Below are 22,083 nucleotides of genomic sequence, written 5' to 3'. Positions count from 1 at the left end.
GGGGGAAGTAGATATACAGTGCTTAGAGAGGCAGTTGAATGTAAGAATGAACATAATATGCCCGACCAAATAAGAACAACAAATCAGAGTGGGATAGTTAATATAAGGCATCAAGGTAGGGTTGGGGCTAATGGGGGATCTTAAATTCATGTACACTAATGCTAGGAGTATTAGGAACAAGAAGGAAGAGTTTTTGGCCATGGTTGGTACTTTCAGACCACAGGTTATTGGTATTAGTGAAACATGGCTGACTGTAGATGATATAGCTGGTGGGATTGAATGTGATGGATATAGTGTGTTCAGGAATGACAGGGAGAATAAAATGGGAGGAGGAGTATTGTTGATGATAGCTGATGAGCTGCAGCCAAGGAGAATAGAAGTTGAATTGCAGGATAGAGAAAAGAGCACATTTGAGGCCATTTGGTGTGAGATTGTGGCTAGCAAAACTAAATATACAATTGGGTGCTGCTATAGACCAGGTGATGGAAAAGATGGTGGTGACAGTATGCACAAGAAAACAGAAGAAATGAGTGGAAGGAGGGTGATTATTATGGGAGATTTCAACTATGGTCGCATTGATTGGAGTGAGGAGAGGACACACGGGAAGAAGGAATTGGATTTTATGCGGTTATTAAGGGATAACTATCTGAAACAGCATGTAATGGAAAATACTAGGGGTCAGAGAGTGCTTGACCTAGTAATTACATCTGAGGATTTGGCTGTAACAAATATGATTACATTGCCACCAATCGGTGAGAGTGATCATAGGGTCTTGACTTGGGAGGTGGCTAAAGGTGTAGAATTTTCAATCAAGACAGGGTACATGTGGAATTATCGGGCTGGAAAGTATGACAAGCTTAGGAGTTTGATTGGTTCAGTGCCATGGCATGTACAACTGCAAGGACTAGAAGTCGACATTGCATGGGAGGTAGTTAAGAAGTGTTTGCATGAAGCAATGGCTGACTGTATACCTAGAGTCCGAATAATAAATCAACTAGGGGTTAAATGGATGAATAACACCATTAAGCTTGAGATGCAAAAAAGGAAACAAGTATGGAGGAAATTTAAGGAGAAAGGTGACTCACAAGCACACGAACGGTATAAAGCGCAGGCCATAAGGGTGACGAGTGTTTTAAGAAAAGCAAAAAAGGATTACGAAAGAACATTGGCCATGCAGGCTAAAGAGAATCCTAAACAGTTTTTTAGATATGTAGCAAGTAAAAGAAAAATGTACATGGCAGAATGTTTTTAAAGAATGCCGATGGTAGGGAGGTAACTGACAGTTGATATAGTTGAGTTACTGAGTGAGCACTTTGCAAGAATATATCATCCAGGTGGTGACATTGAAGAAACGAATGTACCAGTAGATTATATGGGAATTGTGGTGAATGGAGGTGAGTAGTCTACTGCATAACCTCAATGTCAATACATCTGTGGGATTGGATGGTATACCAGCTCGTGTTGTACGAGAAGCAGCTAAAGAATTGTCAGTACCCTTGACCATTTTGTTTAATTTGAGTCTTGGGTCTGGGTTAGTCCCGAGGGGATAGAAAGAGGGGAAATAGTTCCACTGCATAAAGGTGGTTCCAAGACTGCTGTTGTAAATTACCGGCCAATTAGCATATCAGGAATCATTGTCAAGATCTTAGAGAAATTAGTCTAGTAAAGAATACAGGATTGGATAGATGAAAATGGGATATTGTATGGGGGACAACATGGTTTTGTGAAGGGTAGATCATGCCTCAGTAACTTGCTCACGTTTTATAACACAGTGACTGCTGAACTGGATAGGGTAATGGGTTTACAGTAATACTACTGGACCTTGCCAAGGCATTTGATAGGATACCACACAGAACCCTAATCAGTAAACTTGAGCAGAAGGGGATAGATATAGGGTTGGTGAGATGGATAGGAGGGTGGTTGAAGGAGAGATACCAGAGAGTGGTTTATTCAGGAGTGGAGTCTAAAAGACGGCTTTTGACTAGTGGAGTGCCACAGGGCTCTGTTCTTGGACCACTGCTTTTCAATTTGTTCATCAATGATATAGGAAAGGATTTGAGAGGAAGTGTTCACTTGTTTGCTGATGATGCAAAGTTGGGTAGAGCAATTATGAGTGCACAGGATGTCAAAATTTTACAGGATGATTTGGATAGTTTGGAGGACTGGGCTAGGAAAAATGGATGTCAATTTAATGTGGCAAAGTGTAAGGTTATGCACTTTGGGGTGAAAAGAATAGCAGCAGTATATCGCATTGGTGGAACCGTACTCCAGGAGATTGATGAGGCCAGGGATTTGGGAGTGTTGTTGGATAGAGAATTGAAGTTTAGGGGGCACATTGCAATAGTGACTAAAACAGCTCACCAAATCACTTGGCTTCTGAAAAATACTTTAACAAGCAGAGACAAACAAGTTGTTGTTCTTCTGTATCGAGCCTTGATAAGACCCCATCTGGACTACTCTGCCCAGTTATGGGCACCAGGGTTTCTTCGTGATGGGGAGGAAGTGGAGAGGATCCAGAGACGAGTGACCAAGATGATAGCAGGTCTGTGGAATGAACCTTATGAGAATAGGTTGAAGATTTGTGGGTTGCAGAAAGTGGTCGATAGGCGAAGGAGGGGGTGATATGATTGAGACATTCAAATTACTGAAGGGTTTCTACAAGATTGATCCAGAAGATATTTTTGAAAATATGACTGGTGGTGGGAGGACTAGGGGCCATGAATGGAAGCTGGGCAAGAGCATGGTTGACAAGGGTGTTAGAGCTAGGTTTTTTACTTGGAGAGTAGTGAATGAGTGGAATAAGCTTCCAGAGTCTGTTGTGGGTGCTACAACCGTGAATGAGTTCAAGGCAAGGTATGATAAATACTTTGTGAATGTCGAATAGTTGTTCTTGACATGATGTTAGGGCCTCCCTTGATGAGTCTGTTGACTTCTTGGAGTTGCCCGGAACAATAATAATAATAATAATAATCCTATGATGCAAAGCACACAAATCCTTTGGGTGTGCATAATGCTATGCATTATTGGTATGCATAATGCTATGCACTATTTCAACATCTCTCTCTCTCTCTGATTTAGAGTAAATTAATAATAAGTTGATACACCTTTTCACTATTTGTATATGGAAACTATATGACTTCTGCATTACTTCAACCTTGGTATCCATTCTGGGTCTGGTTCCCACTGATGAGGCCAATAAAAAATCGAAACAGGTCTGGGTAGTGTAGTTGCCCAGTCATGAAGATACTTCACATGCAGACTTTGTTTCCTTATACTTGAATAAAGGATTAAACCAAGGATATAATTTTTTGGCATATTTTTGGCATCTTGGCACCCTTGAAAAAACTTTCAAGACTTTACATTTAGCTGAATTAAACTGATACCTCCATTCATTTTCCTATCTGTTCATTTTATTCAAATCCTCCTGAAGAGCTACCATATCTGCACTATTACTAATAACCTTTCCTAGCTTCACATTATCTGCAAACAAATGAATATCTCCCCTGCAATTCATTGACAAAGGCATTGATATAAAGGGTAAACAATACAGATCATAGTAATGAGCCCTGTGGGATTTTCACTTCTAATCTTCTGCTTCCTTGATACAGCCTCCTCATACACAACTCTTTATCAGACAGCTAATTCCTAATCAAATTCATTAACCTAACATCCAAACCCATGTGCTGCAACTTAAATATCAGCTTATAATGTGACACCCTATCAAATACCTTTATAAATAATAAAAAAATTTAAAAAAAAGGCAGAATATGCCTTTCCCTCATCAACTGCTCTTGTCACTTTATTATAAAAGGCAATCAGATTACTAAAAGAAGAGCATCCCTTTAAAAGATAACATTACCTTCATTTGTCAAATGCTGTATATGATAAATCACTAATTTCTACAAAATCTTAACAACTACAGAAGAAATACAAACTGGCCTATAGCGCGACACTTCCATTCTATCTCTCCATTTATACAATGGTATTACCCTCCTTAAACTCCTTGGGAATCTTTCCACTGGTCAGACTCTCACTGAAAAGCCAAGTCATATGCAAGCCCGACTCTCGCATACTCTTTCAACTCATTCTGGCTATCATGCTTTTCATTATTGATGCTCTTCTCCTTAGCCTCTGAATTATCATACATGGACAACACACTCACTATCTTCCCTCTGTCTTCTCCCATACAACTTCTAGCATGAACCTCAGATCTCTGACCACTCAATTCCCACTGGCTCTCATATCATTTGTGCTCATCATAACAATCATCTCAGCCACTGTTTCAATTTGCTTAATTGTCACAGTCATACTATCTATCATTTTTCCAGTAGACAATGCTCTGGCATTCTATCCTTGACACTGCAAATCATCGAGTCATCATACATCACAACTCTCACCACTGTGTTTCTTCCTTGCTCACCTGCATTTCTCACTTTGTCTCCTCTGATACTTTCTTTCCTTGTTCTCCCACTTCTCTGCAGTCCTGTGATCCTCCTCCTCCACCACTGTTTCATCTTTCTCTCATTCGCTCTCTTTCAATGGTTCACCTATTCTCTCCATTTCTATCATTCCCATAACTCTCACATTCTTACTCTGATTCGTTTTGCATCTAATCTCTCCTTTCACACTTCTCAATCTGTTCCTGATACATTTTATTCTTCTTTCAGTGTATCTCTCTCTCTCTTTCTCTCTTGACATTCATCCTCCCAATTAACACAGCCTCCAAAACTACACCATCTATCAAAGCTACTACATTCTACTTTTATATTTGTATTCAGGTGCAGCTCAATTTCCTCACTCTCGATCAAGCTACTCTTCTCTCTCTCTCTCTCCCAACAGAAAGAGGTGAGAATGAGGAAAAAGTTTTTTCCATGGAGAGAGATGGGTGATTGGAATGTGTTACCAAAGAGTGCCCTGAGTGCAGAGATGGGAATGAATTCAAGGCATGGTTTCATTAGATACATGTATGACTCATGAAACCATGGACCTCTCATGATGAGCTTTTGACTAAATAGATGCCAAATGATAATAATAATACTTCTTCTTAAACTCGTTCATGACTGATTCTCTCAACCCATTGTACCAAATCACCATTTGCCAAGTAAGTTATCTAGCCATCAAGCTTTTTCTTCCAAGATTACATTTTCTGCAATACACTCCTATATAACTTGAATCATATGACTAGTGGGCAGCATTTGTAGTGCATGTGATTACAGCAGTGTAGAAAAATAAATAATTTTTCAAATTTAGTTAATAATATCAGGTTAATTTGTTGTAGTTTTTTTGTTTTTTATGAGTGTGATACATAGTACTGCTTAGCTTTTAAGAAAAAAACTATATTATTATTATTATCTGAGACCTCTAGGGAGTCAAGGACTCATCAAGAGAGGCTATAAATCACCCAAACCAGCTATCATACCTTCCCTTAAATTCATTCACACTAGATGCACTCACTACTCCTAAGGGCAAACTATTCCCCCACTCACTGCTCTCTGAGAGAAAAAACCTAGCTCTTATCCCTTTCTTGACTGCAAATAAATTTAACTTCCATGGATGCCCCCCACCCGTGTTCTCTCTCCACCTGCCATATAACGAAAAATTTGATCAGTTGATATTCTATAACACCCATTTAAAAGTTTATAGACCTCTATCGTATCACTCCTGTTTCTCCTGTTAATCAGTCTACAATCCACATATTCGTAATCTGTCCTGATAATCTAAATTATATATTTTGTGTTTGTTCAATATGCTACTCGAGAAAGATTCTAGTAGTAAGACTTATACGTTGGTTAGACATAACTGGTAATTAATTTACGGAATTAACAACGCATATGAAGTATATTAATTAAAGATACTTTAATGAATCACTTCTATATTTTGGCAATGTCACATTGCTATCTTTATGTTCTCGAAGATGGCAATGTGACATTGCCGAAATGTAGAAGTGATTCATTAAAGTATCTTTAATTAATATACTTCATATGCTTTGTTAATTCCGTAAATTAATTACCAGCTACTTGAGAAGTAATGCCAAAAAAATTTTCATGGAATTTGTAATTGTAAAATTTTTATAAGTGATGACATTTAATAAAAAACACAAACCTATCACATGCAATATTCTACTACAGGTTACTCATGATATGCATAAGTATTGTATAGCAAAAATCGTTTATTTTACACTTATATCTTAAAGCACTGACTGAGAGTCCTCTTATGGAAAATACAACATGAAATTACATAGTACTGAGAACAGGATTCCTGCCTGCTTCATAAGATTTCTGCTTGGTAGCAGACAAAAACCAAAAGCTCAAAACAGAATTCAAGCTGGTGAAACACCAAAAGTACTATAGAAAGAATATTTTCATTTAACCCTTGGAAGTATAATAATAATAATCATAATAATAATCTGCAAACTCCTGAAATGTAAACTCATTCACTTCAGTAAGTTGAAGATTGTATTCTTGTAAGCATTTGGTCATTATAGAAGCTTTTTAGTTTCAATACCAAACAATGTTATTATTATTATTAATATTATTATTATTCAGGCCTCAATGGAGTCAAAAGACTCTTCGTGGGAGGTCCTTCCTAAGAACATAAAGTCTGTCAAGCCTCATCGAGGGGAGCCCCCCCGCCCTAAGAAACACAAAGTCTATCATACCACTCTTTAAACTCATTTACCATTTTCGCCCTCACCACTCTATCAGGCAATGCAGTCCATGGCTTAACCACCTTCGATACAAAGAAACCACTCCTCACCCTCTTGCTCACAGTTTCCTTTCGTAACTTCCAGGGATGGCCTCTTGTCATCACTCCTTCCCGCTGTTCAACCAAGTGAAAGAACTCCCCGGTGTCAACCCTGTAACCACCTCTCAACAGTTTAAAAGTCTCAATCATATCACCCCTCCTTCTTCTATCCGCCAAATTCCGCAGTCACATTCCCTCAGCCGATTCTCATAACAATCCTTGTACAGTCCTGAAACCATCTTTGTATCATTTCCACAGTTAATTTATCCCTTTCAAATCCTTAGGACCAAATCTGAGAACAATAATCCAAGTGTGTTCTGATCAGAGACTTATACAACGGAATGATAACCCTCTTATCTCTGCAGGTCAGTGTCCTTCTCATAATTGCAGCAATCCTCTGTGTTACCTGCACCACCTTTGCAATATGTCCCCTAAACTTCAGGTTTCTATCAATCATCAACCCCAGATTTCTTATCTCCCCAACTTCCTCCAGTATAACTCCTCCCATAGAGTATGCAGCATCCCATCGATGTTGCCCAAACCTCAAAACCTTACATTTTGCTGCATTAAACTGACAACCCCCATTCATTTGCCCATATATCTAGCTTATTTAAATCCTCTTGCAAGGCTACCACATCTGCACTATTACTAATAATCCTTCCCAGCTTCGTATCATCCGCAAACAACCGAATATCCCCCTGCAATCCACTGGCTATGTCATTGATATAAAGGTTAAACAATATAGGTCCTAGTACTTAGCCCTGTGGGACCCCACTTGTAACCCTTTGTCTCCTTGAAACTGCTCCACCATACACAACTCTCTGATACCTATCACACAGCCAATCCTGAATCCAGTTGACCAATCTGACATACAGACCCATGTGTTGCAACTTAAATATCAGCTTATCATGTGGCACCCTGTCAAATGCCTTTGCTAAGTCTAAGAAAATTGCAGTATATGCCTTTAACTCATCTAATGTTCTTGTAACTTTATTATAAAAGGCTAGCATATTGCTAAAACAAGAGCGCCCTTTCAAAAATCCATGGTGACTCTCACGGATAACATTACCCTCATCTGCCCAATGCTGTATACGATCCCTCACCACTTTCTCCAAGATCTTAACAACTACTGACAACACACAGATTGGTCTATAATTAGACACTTCCAGTCTGTTACCACCCCTATGCAATGGCACTATCTTACCTTCCTTCCATTCCCTGGGCATTGCATAGAGGTGGTAACAGACTTTCCCTCTCCATTCCCTTCCATTGCCGAAGCCAGACTTTCATTGAATAGCCAGGTTAAAGGCACTGTCAGTTCCCCAGCACATTCTCTCAAAACTTGTGGTGAAATACCATCCAGTCCCAAAGCTTTATTGACATCAAGAGTTCTCAGTATCTGAAACACACTCTCCTCCTGTACCTATAAACCTCGAACCTGCCCTATCCCTCTAGCATTAAAACTGACTCCTCCAGGATGAAATACTCCAATAAAGTGGTCATTGAACAATTCCACTATATCCTGTGCATCAGTCACTCTATTCCCATTTTTATCCCACAATATCATTCTTCCACAGTCATTTCTCCTCCTACTGGCCACATAGCTAAAAAATTCCCTAGGATTTTCTTTGGATCTTAGGGCCAATCTCCTCTCATATTCCAGTTTCGCTTTCCTTACCAAACTAGTCACTCTTCTGGCATGTGTCTTATATTCTTCACACATCCTCTCTTCACCTGTCTCCTTATATCTCTTTCATAGCCTCTTTTTCACATGCAATTCCTGTTTAATATTGTTTGTCATCCACTTTACTCCAAATTGTGTCCTCTTCTTCACTCGTGGTATACAACTTACCATTGCTGCTAACAAATATTCTTTCACAATTTCCCACGCACTAACGATATCCCGGCCTTCCAATTCCTCCCTCCATGAAACTTCCCGAAGTTGACTTCTAAGACTATTATAATCACCTGCATTATAATTCCACATAAGTTCCAGTCTCTTTGATACTCTTGCATGTCTATTCATTTTCCAAGTCAAAACCATATGGTCACTCTCTCCAACTGGTTTGAGAGATGTCATCTCAGTTATTATCAACTCTTCTGATGCTATAACCAAATCCAAACCTCTTGAACCACTTGTTCCCTCTGTTACATGTTGCCTAGGACATTTGTCCCTCAAGAATTCTAGAAATTCCATTCCATTATTGCTACGTGCATCTTCCTCTCTCCAATTTATATTACTGTAGTCAAAATCTCCCAAAACAATCATTCTTCTTGCACTTGCCAAACTTAGCTGTCTAAACATCTCCTGGTCCCCATCCTCCGTGCTCCTGAGTCTGTAGCAACACCCCACTAAATATCTTGTCTTGCCTACCTCTACCTCACACCATATGCTCTCAAAATCATTTGTCTCACTTCCTTCCAAAGCCTACACGCTTAGAGGACATAGGTCATCACTTATCATAAGCAGTACCCCACCACAACGCTTTCCCCTCCTATCCTGACGAAAAATGCTATACCCAGCGACTTCTATTCTTGTTATTATATCCCCTTCTGTCAACCACATCTCAGTGATCCCTATAATTTTTGGCCAGGCTGATGCTGTCTGTGCCACCAATTCCTCTCCCTTATTCCAGATACTCCTGGAATAAGGGAGTGTTACCTGACATCGTCTCCATTCTCCCAAGTATCAATTCCCACAACAGGCCACCCCTGCTATCATCCTCCCAGGGACACACTGACTCATTCAGAACAGCAATCTCTCCAGATGCCTACATCCTTCCTCATTCAAATGTAAATGGTCTCTCGCATACAATTCCTCTCTTTTCTCAAACGCACTCCAAGCATCCACATATACCAGTCCTCTCTTGTCACACATTCTCGCTATTATACCATTCAATATCACCGCTCTTCTGCTCAGCTCATCGTTATCATACCTAGGCAACACACACACTATTTTTCCTCTCTCTGTCTTCTTCTGTACAGTCTCAAACAAAAATCTCATATCTCTCACTGCCCGACTTACGTTACCACTGAAGTCATTCGTTCCTACCATCACAATCATCCCATCCACCCTTTCACCTCTCTTAATTGCCATAGCCACCCTTTCTATTGTTCCTCCTGGCAAACACTCCTCACGCATCCTATCTTGAACACCATGGATCATTGAGTTGCCATACATTATACCTCTTACCATTCCCTTTCTCCTACTGTTTCCATTCTCTCCTCTTCTAGCACTCCCATACATCTCTCTCATTCCCTCTCTCCTACTGTTTCCATTTTCTCCACTTCTAGTACTTCCATATCCCTCTCTCATTCTGTCTCTCCTACTGTTTCCATCCTCTCGTCTTCTAGCATTCCCATACCTCTCTCTCATTCCATCTCTCCAACCATTTCCATTCTCTCCTCTTCTAGCACTTCCATATCTCTCTCTCATTCCATCTCTCCTACTGTTTCCATTCTCTCATCTGCTAGCATTCCCATACCTCTCTCTCATTCCCTCTCTTCTACTGTTTCCATTCTCTCGTCTTCTAGCACCCCCATACCTCTCACTCATACTCCCTAAATTCTCTCTCTCTCCTACTCTTATTCGCCTTGCATTTATCTCTTCCATTCTCCTAATCTTATCTTTCATACATCTGCTCTCATTCACAAGACATTCCACCTCCTCTTTCAACTCATCTATCTCTCTCTGCAGGTCAGTCACTCTTAATCTAAATTCACTCTCCCAAACAAAACCATCTCCTAAACTTTCACAGTCACTCACACCTTCCACACTATCAACTATTATTTTCTCATTCATATATATCTTTTTTTCGTTCTCTCCTATCACACTACTTGTCTTCCTACATTCATTCCCCATTCCTGGAGCAACAAAGTCGGATATCGATATTTCTAATGCACTTATTTCCTCCAACTGCCTGCATTTTGTGCATATACGCTCTCCGCTCTCTTTCACAAGCCACATATCTAATTCCCGAGACGCATACATGCCGCAAGTACTGCATGCCACAAAGTCCCTTATGATATTGCTAATAACTGAGTTCTTAAATGGCAGAGGACTTGGCGATACGTCACTTGCGACTGCTGCTAAATCCATCATCATTCCTTACTGCTGAGTATCGTAATCTTTAATAATTATTCAATTAATAAATTCCGTTAAATACATAAGAAAAAAATACAAACAATTACAAGCAAAAAACATTTAAGTACTAAATATAATTAAATAAAATGAAATATAACTAAATACAGTAATGAAAACTTAGCTTCGTTTTGTCTTTTCACCATTATGCATTCGATTCCAACGGTAACCAATGTTTTGCTACTTGCTTATAGTTTCCAATGCAAACAGAAATTTTTCATAAATCTTTTGAATAGCTAGCAAAAAGCAACTATAATAAACAGCCAAATGAAATAAAGTCAATAAATAACCTCGGAATATCTTTCAGAAAAGGACTCAGAGACTATCTCATGGGACTAAATGATGTTAACTTTTATTTTAAACATATATTATAAGACATCATGGTAGCTTATATATTATGTCTAATTATAGCTCTAATAGATTATGATAAGTATTGTTACATGGGCTCTCATAGATACGATTATTTGATCTGTAGTGACTGTATCACCTGAATTTCATTTTTCTAGTAACCAGTATGGCTATCGCTCTTGGTTACTTAAGCTGTACAGATCCTTATGCCTGTATCCTAAAAGAAAGGATACAGATCCTTATATTTCCTTTTCCTGTTTGTCATCATAAGTCTTAGCCTTAATATATCAGTCTCTGCATTACTTTACTGTTCAAGTGGTGATATTATATTTCAAGTGGTGATATTATATTTCAAGTGGTTATGTTATATTTATAATATAACTATATAATATATATATATATAGTATTTTTTTATGTTCTATTATCACTTGTATTGCTGTAAACAAGCATCACTGTTGTAATATGTTATTGTTTGTTCTTTTTTAGTCTTAATAAATTTCAATTTCAAATTTACTTGCCTATAAAAATGAACCTGTATATTTATTACTGTTTGTTTTAATAGTATAAATATGCATTTCATTACTATTAATTGCATCAGCAGATATGCTAGTTTATATTATTATTATCATTACAGGCACCTCCATAGAACAAAGACTCATAGTGGGAATTGTACACTAACCATTATCCACACAACAGTTATCATACCTCTCCTTAAACACATTCACTGTCAGAACATTCACAACCACCTCTGATAACCATTACAGTCATTCCCCAATATCCAAGCAAATATCTGGTCCTTGTACCTCTACTAATCATACTCTTACTGAGGCGATTCCAAGTTCTCTACTTACTCATCAAGTCCTAAAAATTTCTTTTGTATCAATCATACGCGATCCTTTTAGAAACTAATAGGTTTCTACCATGTGCCCTATTCTCTGCTTATCAGCTAAATTTTGCAATCCACAGGGCTCCAGTTATCAGTCCTCATAGGGGAGTGGGAGGTGCATTCCACAGACCAATCATGAGTTTGGTCTTGTCTCCAGATCCTCTCCACCACCTCTTCATCCCCAGGAAAAATCAGCAATCAAATCTGTGCACAGACATCAAGATGATGCTGGTCTTAGATAACATCCTCCTTATCTCTACCTGTTAATGTGTTCTTTAACAAACAAATAATCCTTTGAGATATTTTGCCAACATTTACAATATGCCTTCTGAACTTCAAATCTCTGTCCAGCAAAACCTAATTACCATCAACATAATACATAATATGCAATCTTCTCATACCAAAGCAATAACCTTCTTTGCTACATTAAACTGAAAAATATTAGTATTATTATTAACACCAGACTTCCATGGAGACAAAAGATTCATCACAGAAGGTTTGCACACTTTAGACAGACAAAACTTATCAAACTGTGCTGAAAACTCATTCAATGTGTCTGCATTCACCATACTATCAGACAATGCAGTCCATTCACCAACCACTTTCCATTCAAAGAACCTGTTCTTTATGCCCTTGCTTACACCCTGCTTATACAGTTTCCCAGGATGGCCCCTATTTCTAACCCCCTCTCCTATTCTATGAAAAATTTCTTCTGCATTTAACTCGTACCAACCTCTTATCAACTTAAATCTTTCAATCATATCCTTTCTCATCCTATTGAATAGGCTTTGCAAACTGGAAGTTCAAGATAGGATGCCAGAGGAGTGTTTGCCTGTAGGAACAATAGAAAGTGTGGCTATGGCAATTAAGTGTGTGTGTGGGGGGGGGGGGAATAAAAGCATGCATGAGATGATTGTGATGGTGGGCACTAATGACTTGAGAGGCACTGTAAATCGGGTGACGAGAGATCTCAGATTCATGCTTGAGGTTGTACAAAAGAAAATGCAGAGAGGAAAGATAGTGTTTGTGTATGTTACCCAAGTATGATAACGAGCTCAGCAGAAGAGCAGTAATAATGAATAGCATAATAGCCAGAATGTGTCAAAAGAGAGGATCGGAACATGTGGATGCTTGGAGAGCATTTGAGGACAGAAAGGAACTGTATGCGAGAGACTGCTTGCATTTGAATGAGGAAGGACGTAGGCATCTGGAGAGACTGCCGTTTTCTGAACGAGTTGGTGTGTCAATGCAGGGAAACTAGAATTTCCAGGGTGGATGATAGCAGGGGTGGTCTCTTGTAGGAATGGATGCTTGGGGGAAGGAGGATGACATCAGGTGACACTGAGTCAAGTGGGATCTGGAGGAGATAATGATAGCTATAGAAACAGTGACATTTTTATGCTTTACACTAATGCCAGGAGTATCCAGAATAAAGGAGAGGAATTGGTGGCGTTGATAGCATCAGTCTGGCCAAAGATTATTGGTATCTCTGAGATGTGATTGAAGGAAGATGATATAATAACAGTAATAAAAGTAGCAGGGTACAGAATTTTTGGCAGGATAGGAAGGGAAAACGGAGTGGTGGAATACTGCTTATGATAAGTGATGACTTATGTCCTCTAAGAGTGGAGTTTTTGGAAGGCAGTGACAATAATAGTTTTGAAAGCATATGGTGTGAGGGAGAGGTGGGCAAGATAGGATATTTAGTGAGATGTTGCCATAAGCCAAGGAGCACAGAGGGTGGGGGAGCAGGAGATGTTTAGTCAGTTGAGATTGGCAAGTGCAAGAAGAATGATTGTTATGGGAGATTTTAACTACAGCAGTATAAGTTGGGAAGAGGAAAATGCATTAGTAATAAGGGAATGGAATTTCTGGAATTCTTGAGGGACAGATGTCTTAGGCAACAAGTAATAGAGGAAACAAGAGGTTCAAGAGTTTTGGATTTGGATTTCCCATCATAACCCCTGCTATGGTGGGAAAGAATGAAGGGTTTGTTGCACTGCTATGGAAAGAACCGGAACTAGAAGGAAAAGATTTCATCCATTACCACTGTTTAATCCACCAGGAGAATTTGTGCACAAAAACTATTGGATGTCATGAATGTTATTGTGACTGTTGTCAACATTACTAGGGCAAGAGGATTGAATCATGGTCAATTCCAAGAGTTTTTGACAAAAAATCATGGCGATGTGGTTTATTATAGTGATGTGTGTGTGTTGGTTGAGCAAAGGGAAGTTCTTAAAAGAGTCTTTGACTTAAGGAGCAAAATACAGCAGTTCATGCAAACCAAGGGGAATCCAATTGTGGACTTTAACGATCCGAAGTGGATGACAGATTTTTGCCTTTGTGACCGACATCTCGTTGCATATGAATGACCTAAATATGTGGTTACAATCCAAAGATCAAGTAGTGCATACTCTGTTTAATCACATTAAAGCTTTTGTGGCCAAGCTCAAACTTTGGGAGACACAACTCGCAAAAAAAGACTTAATTCATTTTCAGCTTCTCGCCAAGTCCAACTGTTTGTCTCTTGATAAATACACTACAAAATTAGCCGTGTTGCGAAGTGAGTTTGAAGAGAGATTTAGTGATTTTCATAACCAACAGTCTTCTTTAGATTTATTTTCAATGCCATTCAGTGTCAATGCTGCCGGAATGCCAGGCTCAGTACAAATGGAGCTGCTCGAACTCCAAAACAACTCTTCTTTGAGAGAAAATTTATTCAATGTGCCGATGCTTACATTTTACAAAGACTACATTTCTGAGGACACATTCCCTAATCTTCGCCAGCATGCTTTGAAGATGTGTGCTTTGTTAGGAAGCACATACTTAGTTCTTCTCCAGAATGTAGCATGTGAAGTCCAAGACAATAACTCAGATTACGAACCGACATCTCCAGAATACTCTGTGCATAGTGACTTCCAACATTGATGCAAACATCGACAAGCTGGTCAAGGAAAAACATTGCCAAGTTGCTCATTGACATTGTAAAAAATGAATGTTTTCTTTATTAAATTATCTTTTTTCAAGTATTGATTGTATTTACTTATCATGAACCTGACTCCTACCTACGCTCTTAAAGCTGAGTTTGTTCATTTTTATAGGATTTTATGTAAAGTATCAAATGCACAGTATTCCTTGTGAATCTGGAAAGCATCTTACAATTCTAAATAGCGCAGTATAGCTTAGTGGCCCGTGGGTTTCATTGAAATTTTTAATGCAGCCTGCACTGTCTGAAAAGTTGAAGACCCCCCCCCCCCATATTAAACCATTAAACAAGTATATAATTTCTTGGTGTCTTTAATTTATAGTATAACCAAGTGGAAAAACTTCCAGACTTCTCATGGAAATATTTAGTACATAATCTGCATGCAATAAAGAACTGAGATTAATATCTCCAATTTTGATATCAGGTTTAATACCACTTTCCTTCATAATGTGATCCAATATAGATGATCAACAATAGTAGAGATGCCTCTTCTTGTACATTTTTTAATTCTGATTTCCATCTCAAATACAGACTATGTATTATTTGATATAATGTATCATTTACAGCATCTTGGACAGCTTTTTCTGTTCTAGTAAACTGTATATTCTGTTCAAGTCTTTTTTTTCGATTCAGTTTCATAAAAAAAAAAAGACTAGAACAGAATACACAATTTATTATAATATTGATATAAAGAAAGATTAGAAGCATATTATTACCTTTGCCTATAAACTTTCAGTATAATAAAGAATGTGAAAATTATAAGCATCACCAAGACAGCTAAGAGGATGAGAATGAAATATACTAAATGCATTCCAAATATGGCTCTCTTGATATCTTTTTCTTGTTGGTATACAGCTGTTACTATAATTAAAAAAAAAAACAAAATAAAATTATTTTGTAATCACTATTCACATAAAAGAAGCTTGTTTTTATTTGTAAATCAAATTTTTTTTTCAAATTGAAATACATGCCGGGTTCAAAAAAAGACTGAACACTTTTGCTATAAAGACTTTATTGCTCATTTTACAACATTTTAAGAGCTGTCCCCTTGAAAGTAGTTGCCTCTATTGGTAATACACTGTTCTCAACATTTCTTGATTTGTTGGAATGCTTCCTGGAAAGCACTTTCTGTGATGCACACAGTTCTATTATCGCATCTTCCTGAATCTCCTGTATGGTTTGGAAATGATGTCCTTTCAAGTCGTATTAAGTTTGGGAAATAAGAAAAAACTCTGCTGGGGGTTATGTCTGGAGAATAGGGTAATGCAGCACAATGGATGTCTGACATTTTGCCATATAACTGCGGATGAGGAGCAACATGTAAGCTGGAGCATTGTCATGGTGCATCCGTCTGGTTTTTCCACAATTCAGGTCTCTTCCTGCACACAGAATCTCTCAAATGTGCTTCCTGTTACAACTTCCTGTTACAACTCTTTGTTTATCATCTGACCATGTGATACAAATTCATAATAAACAATGCCTTTCCAATCAAAAAACACAACCAACATCACCTCGATCTTTGACCGACTCATCCATCAATGCTTACACCACTCATAGCACTGTGTTTGGCTCAAACAGTCCTCCCTGTATGCTTGCTTTATTATTATTATTAAGAAAGACCTCCAGTGAATCAGGAACTCATCGAGGGAGGCCACATACTACACGCACCAGCTATCTTATTCTTGAATTCATTCACACTGCTTGCACTCACAACATCAAATGGCAATCAATTCCAATCATGAGCCACCCAACGAAAGAAAAATCTAGTCCTCACCCCCCTTCTTAGCAGCATTCATTCTCAGCTTCCAAGGATGTCCTCTTGTCCTTTCCCCACCCTAAATAAATTGAAAAATTCCATCAACTGAAATCCTGTATGATCCTTTCAGAAATGTGTAAGTCTCAATCATATCACCCCCTCCTTCTCCTGTGTGCTAGTGTCTGCAGTCTACAAATTCTCAATCTGTCTTCAAAATCAGTATTGCTCAATTCTGATATCATTTTTAACACGCTCTTTTGCACACTCTCTCTCTCTCTCTCTCTCTCTCTCTCTCTCTCCACTTTATCAGAATTGCAATGGAAACCAGGAGAACAGACCTATGCACAATAGTCCAAGTGAGGTCTTATCAAGGCCTTGTAAAGAGGCAAAATGACATCCTTATCTTTACAGGTGAATGTTAATTTCAGCATTGCAATTATCTTTTGAGTTGTATTTGCAATCTTTGCTACATGGTCCCTGAACTTCAACTTCCTATCTATTAACACTGCAAGATTCCTAGCCTCATCAGTTTCTACTAGCATAATCCCACCAATGTAATATGACATTGGATATCTAATCATGCCAAAGTGCATGACTTTACATTTACTGACATCGAACTGACATCCAATTTCCTATGCCCACAATTACAACCTATTGAAATCATTCTGCAAGTACTGCATATCAGCAGTATTCCTGATTACCCTACCTATCTTTGCATCATTAGCAAATAGCTGTATGTCGCTTATCAAATCCTTCCCAAGATCATTAATGTACAGATTAAATAACAGTGGACCGAGCACTGATCCTTGTAGTACACTACTTGTTACCTTAAACCTTGCAGACTCAGATCCCTCATATACCACTTTTTGATACCTGCTATCCTCTTATCCATGTTAATATTCTATAATCCAAACCCATATTCTCCAATTTATGCAACAGTCTTCCATGCTGTATTCTGTCAAAAGTCTTAGCAAAATCCAAAAGTATCATGGTGTATCCATTCCCATTGTTATAGAATGTGAGCAAGTTTCTAAAACATGACCTTATTTAATAAACCCATGTTGCTCATTGCAAAGTAGAGATTCACTGTCAACATTTCTGAATGTGAGGCCTAACCAATTTTTCCAAAATCTTCACCACCACCACCACTCCTGAGATACTAATTGGTCAATAGTTGGATACATCGGTCTTTGTACCACCATTATGCAATGGAATTACCATATATTCTCTCCATTCCTGTGGAATCTTCAATGTTCTGAGATTCATATCAAACAGCCTCCTCAAATGAATAGCCAGTTCAGCCAAACACTCTTTTAGCAAATGTGCAGATATTCCATCAGTTCTTATTGCTGAATTCTTATTCAGTTGGTGAAATAGCTCGAATATCTTGTCCTTATACACCTGAATTTCTTCATTCAGTGAAGAGTTAGCAGTGAGCTCAATCTTGCTTATACCAGGTTGATAGCTTTTAACAAATTGCACACTCATTAGTTGATCGACCTCTTCTGCATCTGTAACCCTCATGCTATCTGGATTTAGAAGAGTTATTCTTTCATATTCATTCTTAATTTTACTTGCAGCATATCAATACAATTCTTCTGGGTTGTCTTTAGCATGCAGAGCCAGTTTCTTTTCATACTCAGACTTTGATTTCCGTACAACAGTTGTGACTATTCTAGCCTGCTGTTTATAATTTTCATAATGAGTCATCATCCTTATGCACACGGTATTCCTTCTGCATCATCATTTTCTTACGAATCTCTTGCATTTACAAATCGCATACATTTGACTCCTACCTTATTTATTCTTCGAACTCTCAGGACACACTGTGATATTGCATTATTTAAGTATTGTTTAAATGCTTCCCATGCACTGTCAATATTCTTCCTATCCATCAGCCAATCCCATTCCACTGAACTCAGTATACTCCTTAGTTGGTCATAATTTCCTTCTTTGAAGTTCCACACGTAACCTTTCCTGAATGGAATATTTATAAACCTAATCACTTCCCAAGTGAGTACAGCATGATAACTGTCACCAACCAATTAAGCTATTGAAATATCTATGTAAAATTTTTACCAAGTTTGCAGCAAAATTTCACACACACATGTTGTTTTTCAACTCTTTTGTTGTTACTTTGTCACTAATCCGATGAACAGCTTATGCATGTGCTCATTTCAGTGGATGCAACTCGATGACTAATACTTTTAGCCGAATGAGGCAAGTAGCAGTTTGTTGTCAAAACCTGCCACTAAGCGTGTTCAGTAGCTGCAGCAAGCTCTATGGGTCGGTTGACAAACTATTTAAAAAATTCAGTCTTTTATTGAACACCCCTCTGATTTATCTAAAAGCTTGAATTACATATTGCTGTTGAATGCAATTTTATTATTTCATAACTAATCATAATTTATAATACATCAAAACACGGTGCAAATAAAAAATGAAAAAAATTATTTTTGAAGAGAATAAAAATAAATATGAAACGAATGTGAAAAAATGAATATGATAAATGAATATCAATATGAAAATACGAATGAAATGAAAATTAATATAAATATAAAAATATTAATGAAATGAAAATAAATATGAATGAAGAAGTGGACACAATTTGGTGTAAAGTGGATGACAAACGATATCAAACAGGAACTGCAGTTGAAAAAGAGATTATGGAAGATATACAAGGAGAGGGGTAAAGGACAGATATACGAAGAATATAAGACACAGGCCAGGAGAGTGACCAGAATGGTGAGGAAGGCAAAATTGGAATATGAGTAGAGATTGGCACTAAGATCCCAAGAAAATCCTAGGGAATTTTTTAACTATGTGGCCAGTAGGCAGAGAAACGATTGTGAAAGAATGACATTGCGGGATAAAAATAGGAATAGAGTGACTGATGCAGAGGACATAGTGTAATTGTTCAATGAGCACTTTATTGGAATATTTCATCCTGGATGAGGTTTTAATACTAGAGGGATAGGGCAGGATCAGGGTTTAGAGGTGCAAGAGGAGAGTGTGTTCCAAATACTGAGTACTCTGGATATCAATAAAGCTGTTGGACTGGATGGTATTTCACCACGGATTTTCAGAGAATGTGCTAAAGAACTGACAGCTCCATTGACTTGGCTTTTCAATAAAAGTCTGGCTGAAGGAAAGGTACCCAGGGAATGGATGGAAGGTAAGATAATGCTGCTGCATAAGGGCGGTAGCAGACTGGAAGGGACTAATTATAGGCCTATTTATGTGTCATCAGCAGTTGTTAAGGTCTTGGAGAAATTAGCAAGGAGCAATATATAGCGTTGGGTAGATGAGGGTAATGTTATCTGTGAGAATCAACATGGATTTTTTAAGGGGTACTCTTGCTTTAGTAATATGATTGTCTTTTATTATAAAGTGACAAGAGCAGTTGATGAGGGAAAGGCATATACTGCCATTTTCTGGGTTTCACAAAGGTATTTGAACCGGTGCCACATGATAAGCTGATATTTAAGTTGCAGCACACGGGTTTAGATGTCGGGTTAGTCAAATGGATTCAGGATTGGCTGACTGATAGTTATCAGAGAGTTGTGTATGATGGGGCATTATCAAAGAAGCAGAAAGTTACAAGTGGGGTTCCACAGGGCTCAGTACTGGTACCTGTATTGTTCAATTATATATCAATGATATTGTCAATGGATTGCAAGGGAACAATGAGTTGTTTGCTGATGATATGAAGTTGGGAAGGGTGATCAGTAATAGTGCAGATGTGGCAGCCCTGCAAGAGGATTTGAATAAACTAGACAGATGGGCAAATAAATGGAGTTATCGGTTCAATGCAGCAAAATGTAAAGTCTTAAGGTTTGGGATCCATCGATGGGAGGATGAGTACTCGATTGGAGGAGGTAAGGGAGACAAGAGATCTGGGGATGATGATTGATAGAAAACTGAAATTGAGGGAGCATATTGCAAAGGTGGTGAGGGTAACCCAGAGGATTGTTGCAATACTGAGAAGGATGCTAACCTGCAGAGATAAAAGAGTTATCATTCCATTGCATAAGGCCCTGATCAGACCACACTTAGACTATTCTTCTCAGATTTGGTCCCCAGGATTTGAAGGGGATAAATTGACTGTGGAGAGGTACAGAGGTGGATAACAAAGAAGGATTTCAGGACTGTACAATGTGAGTTATGAGGATCAACTGAAGGAATGTGGACTGCAGAGTTTGGTGGATTGAAGAAGGAGAGATGATATGATTGAGACTTTTAAACTGTTGAGAGGCAGTTACAGGGTAGACATTGGATAGTTCTTTCACTTGGTGGAATGGCGGGAAGGAGCGATGACAAGAGGCCATCCCTGGAAGTTACGAAAAGAGGCTGTGCATAAGAGGATGAGGAGTGGTTTCTTTGCATGGAGGGTGGTTGAACCTTGGAATGCATTGCTGAGAGAGTGGTTGGAGTGCGGACAGCTAATGGGTTCAAGGAGTGGTATGATAGACTTTGTATTTCCTAAAAACGACCTCCCACGATGAGTCTTTTGACTCCATGGAGGCCGGGATAATAATAATAATAATGAATGCAATTCATTGCAGAAGTGTTAGATTGCATTTGAATGGCTGTTGAGTGAGTGAACTGGAGAAAGTTTTGCTAGATAGAAGTAACGTGTCTTAATTCGTATTATATTATTATTATTATTATAATTATTATTACCGAAGACCCATGGAGTCAAAGACTCATCTAGGAGGTCCTTTTATCAAACACACAGCTCATCATACCATGCTTTAAACACACTCAAATTCTCTGCAGACACCATACTCTCAGACAAAGCATTTCAATCATTCACAACTCTGCATGAAAAAAACCTGTTTCTCACTACCCTACTCCCACCCTCCTTATACAGCTTCCAGGGATGACCTCTGGTTCTCCCCTGATCTCCCACTATTTTCTGTAGAACCTCTCCAGCATTGATCCTATAACAACCCCTTAATAACTGGTAGGTCTGTATCATATCTCACCTCTTCCCCTATCCAACAGACCCTATAAATTACATCTTTTCAGTCTTTCCTCATATTTGAAATTCCAGAGGTCAAAAACTACCTTGTTAGTCGCCTCTGGACTCTCTCCAACATCTCTTCATCCTTCTGAAAACCAGGTAACCAAATCTGGGCACAATAGTCCATGTGTGGCCTAATCAAAGTCGTATACAATGGAACAAGAATCTCTCTACTTCTACAAGTCAGTGTCCT

At 38.4% G+C, this 22,083-nt stretch overlaps 1 protein-coding gene across 1 annotated transcript in view; it reads right to left on the bottom strand.

The window, feature by feature from the left end:
• LOC150108517 (receptor-type tyrosine-protein phosphatase mu-like) overlaps nt 1-22,083 on the bottom strand; it is a 1,155,664-nt gene that overhangs the window by 326,360 nt on the left and 807,221 nt on the right. Inside the window, exon 29 of the mRNA XM_090415942.1 lies at nt 15,825-15,969. Coding sequence (XP_090272068.1) covers nt 15,825-15,969 — 145 coding nt within the window. The remainder of the gene's footprint in view (nt 1-15,824; nt 15,970-22,083) is intronic.

The sequence above is a fragment of the Typopeltis vanoorti genome, chromosome 3, assembly GCF_054136105.1.
Source record: "Typopeltis vanoorti isolate ZY-2024b chromosome 3, IOZ_Tvanoo_1.0, whole genome shotgun sequence".
Lineage (NCBI taxonomy): Eukaryota > Metazoa > Arthropoda > Arachnida > Uropygi > Thelyphonidae > Typopeltis > Typopeltis vanoorti.
The sequence above is the reverse complement of the archived record's forward strand: the minus strand, read 5'-3'. Positions and strand labels throughout refer to the sequence as shown.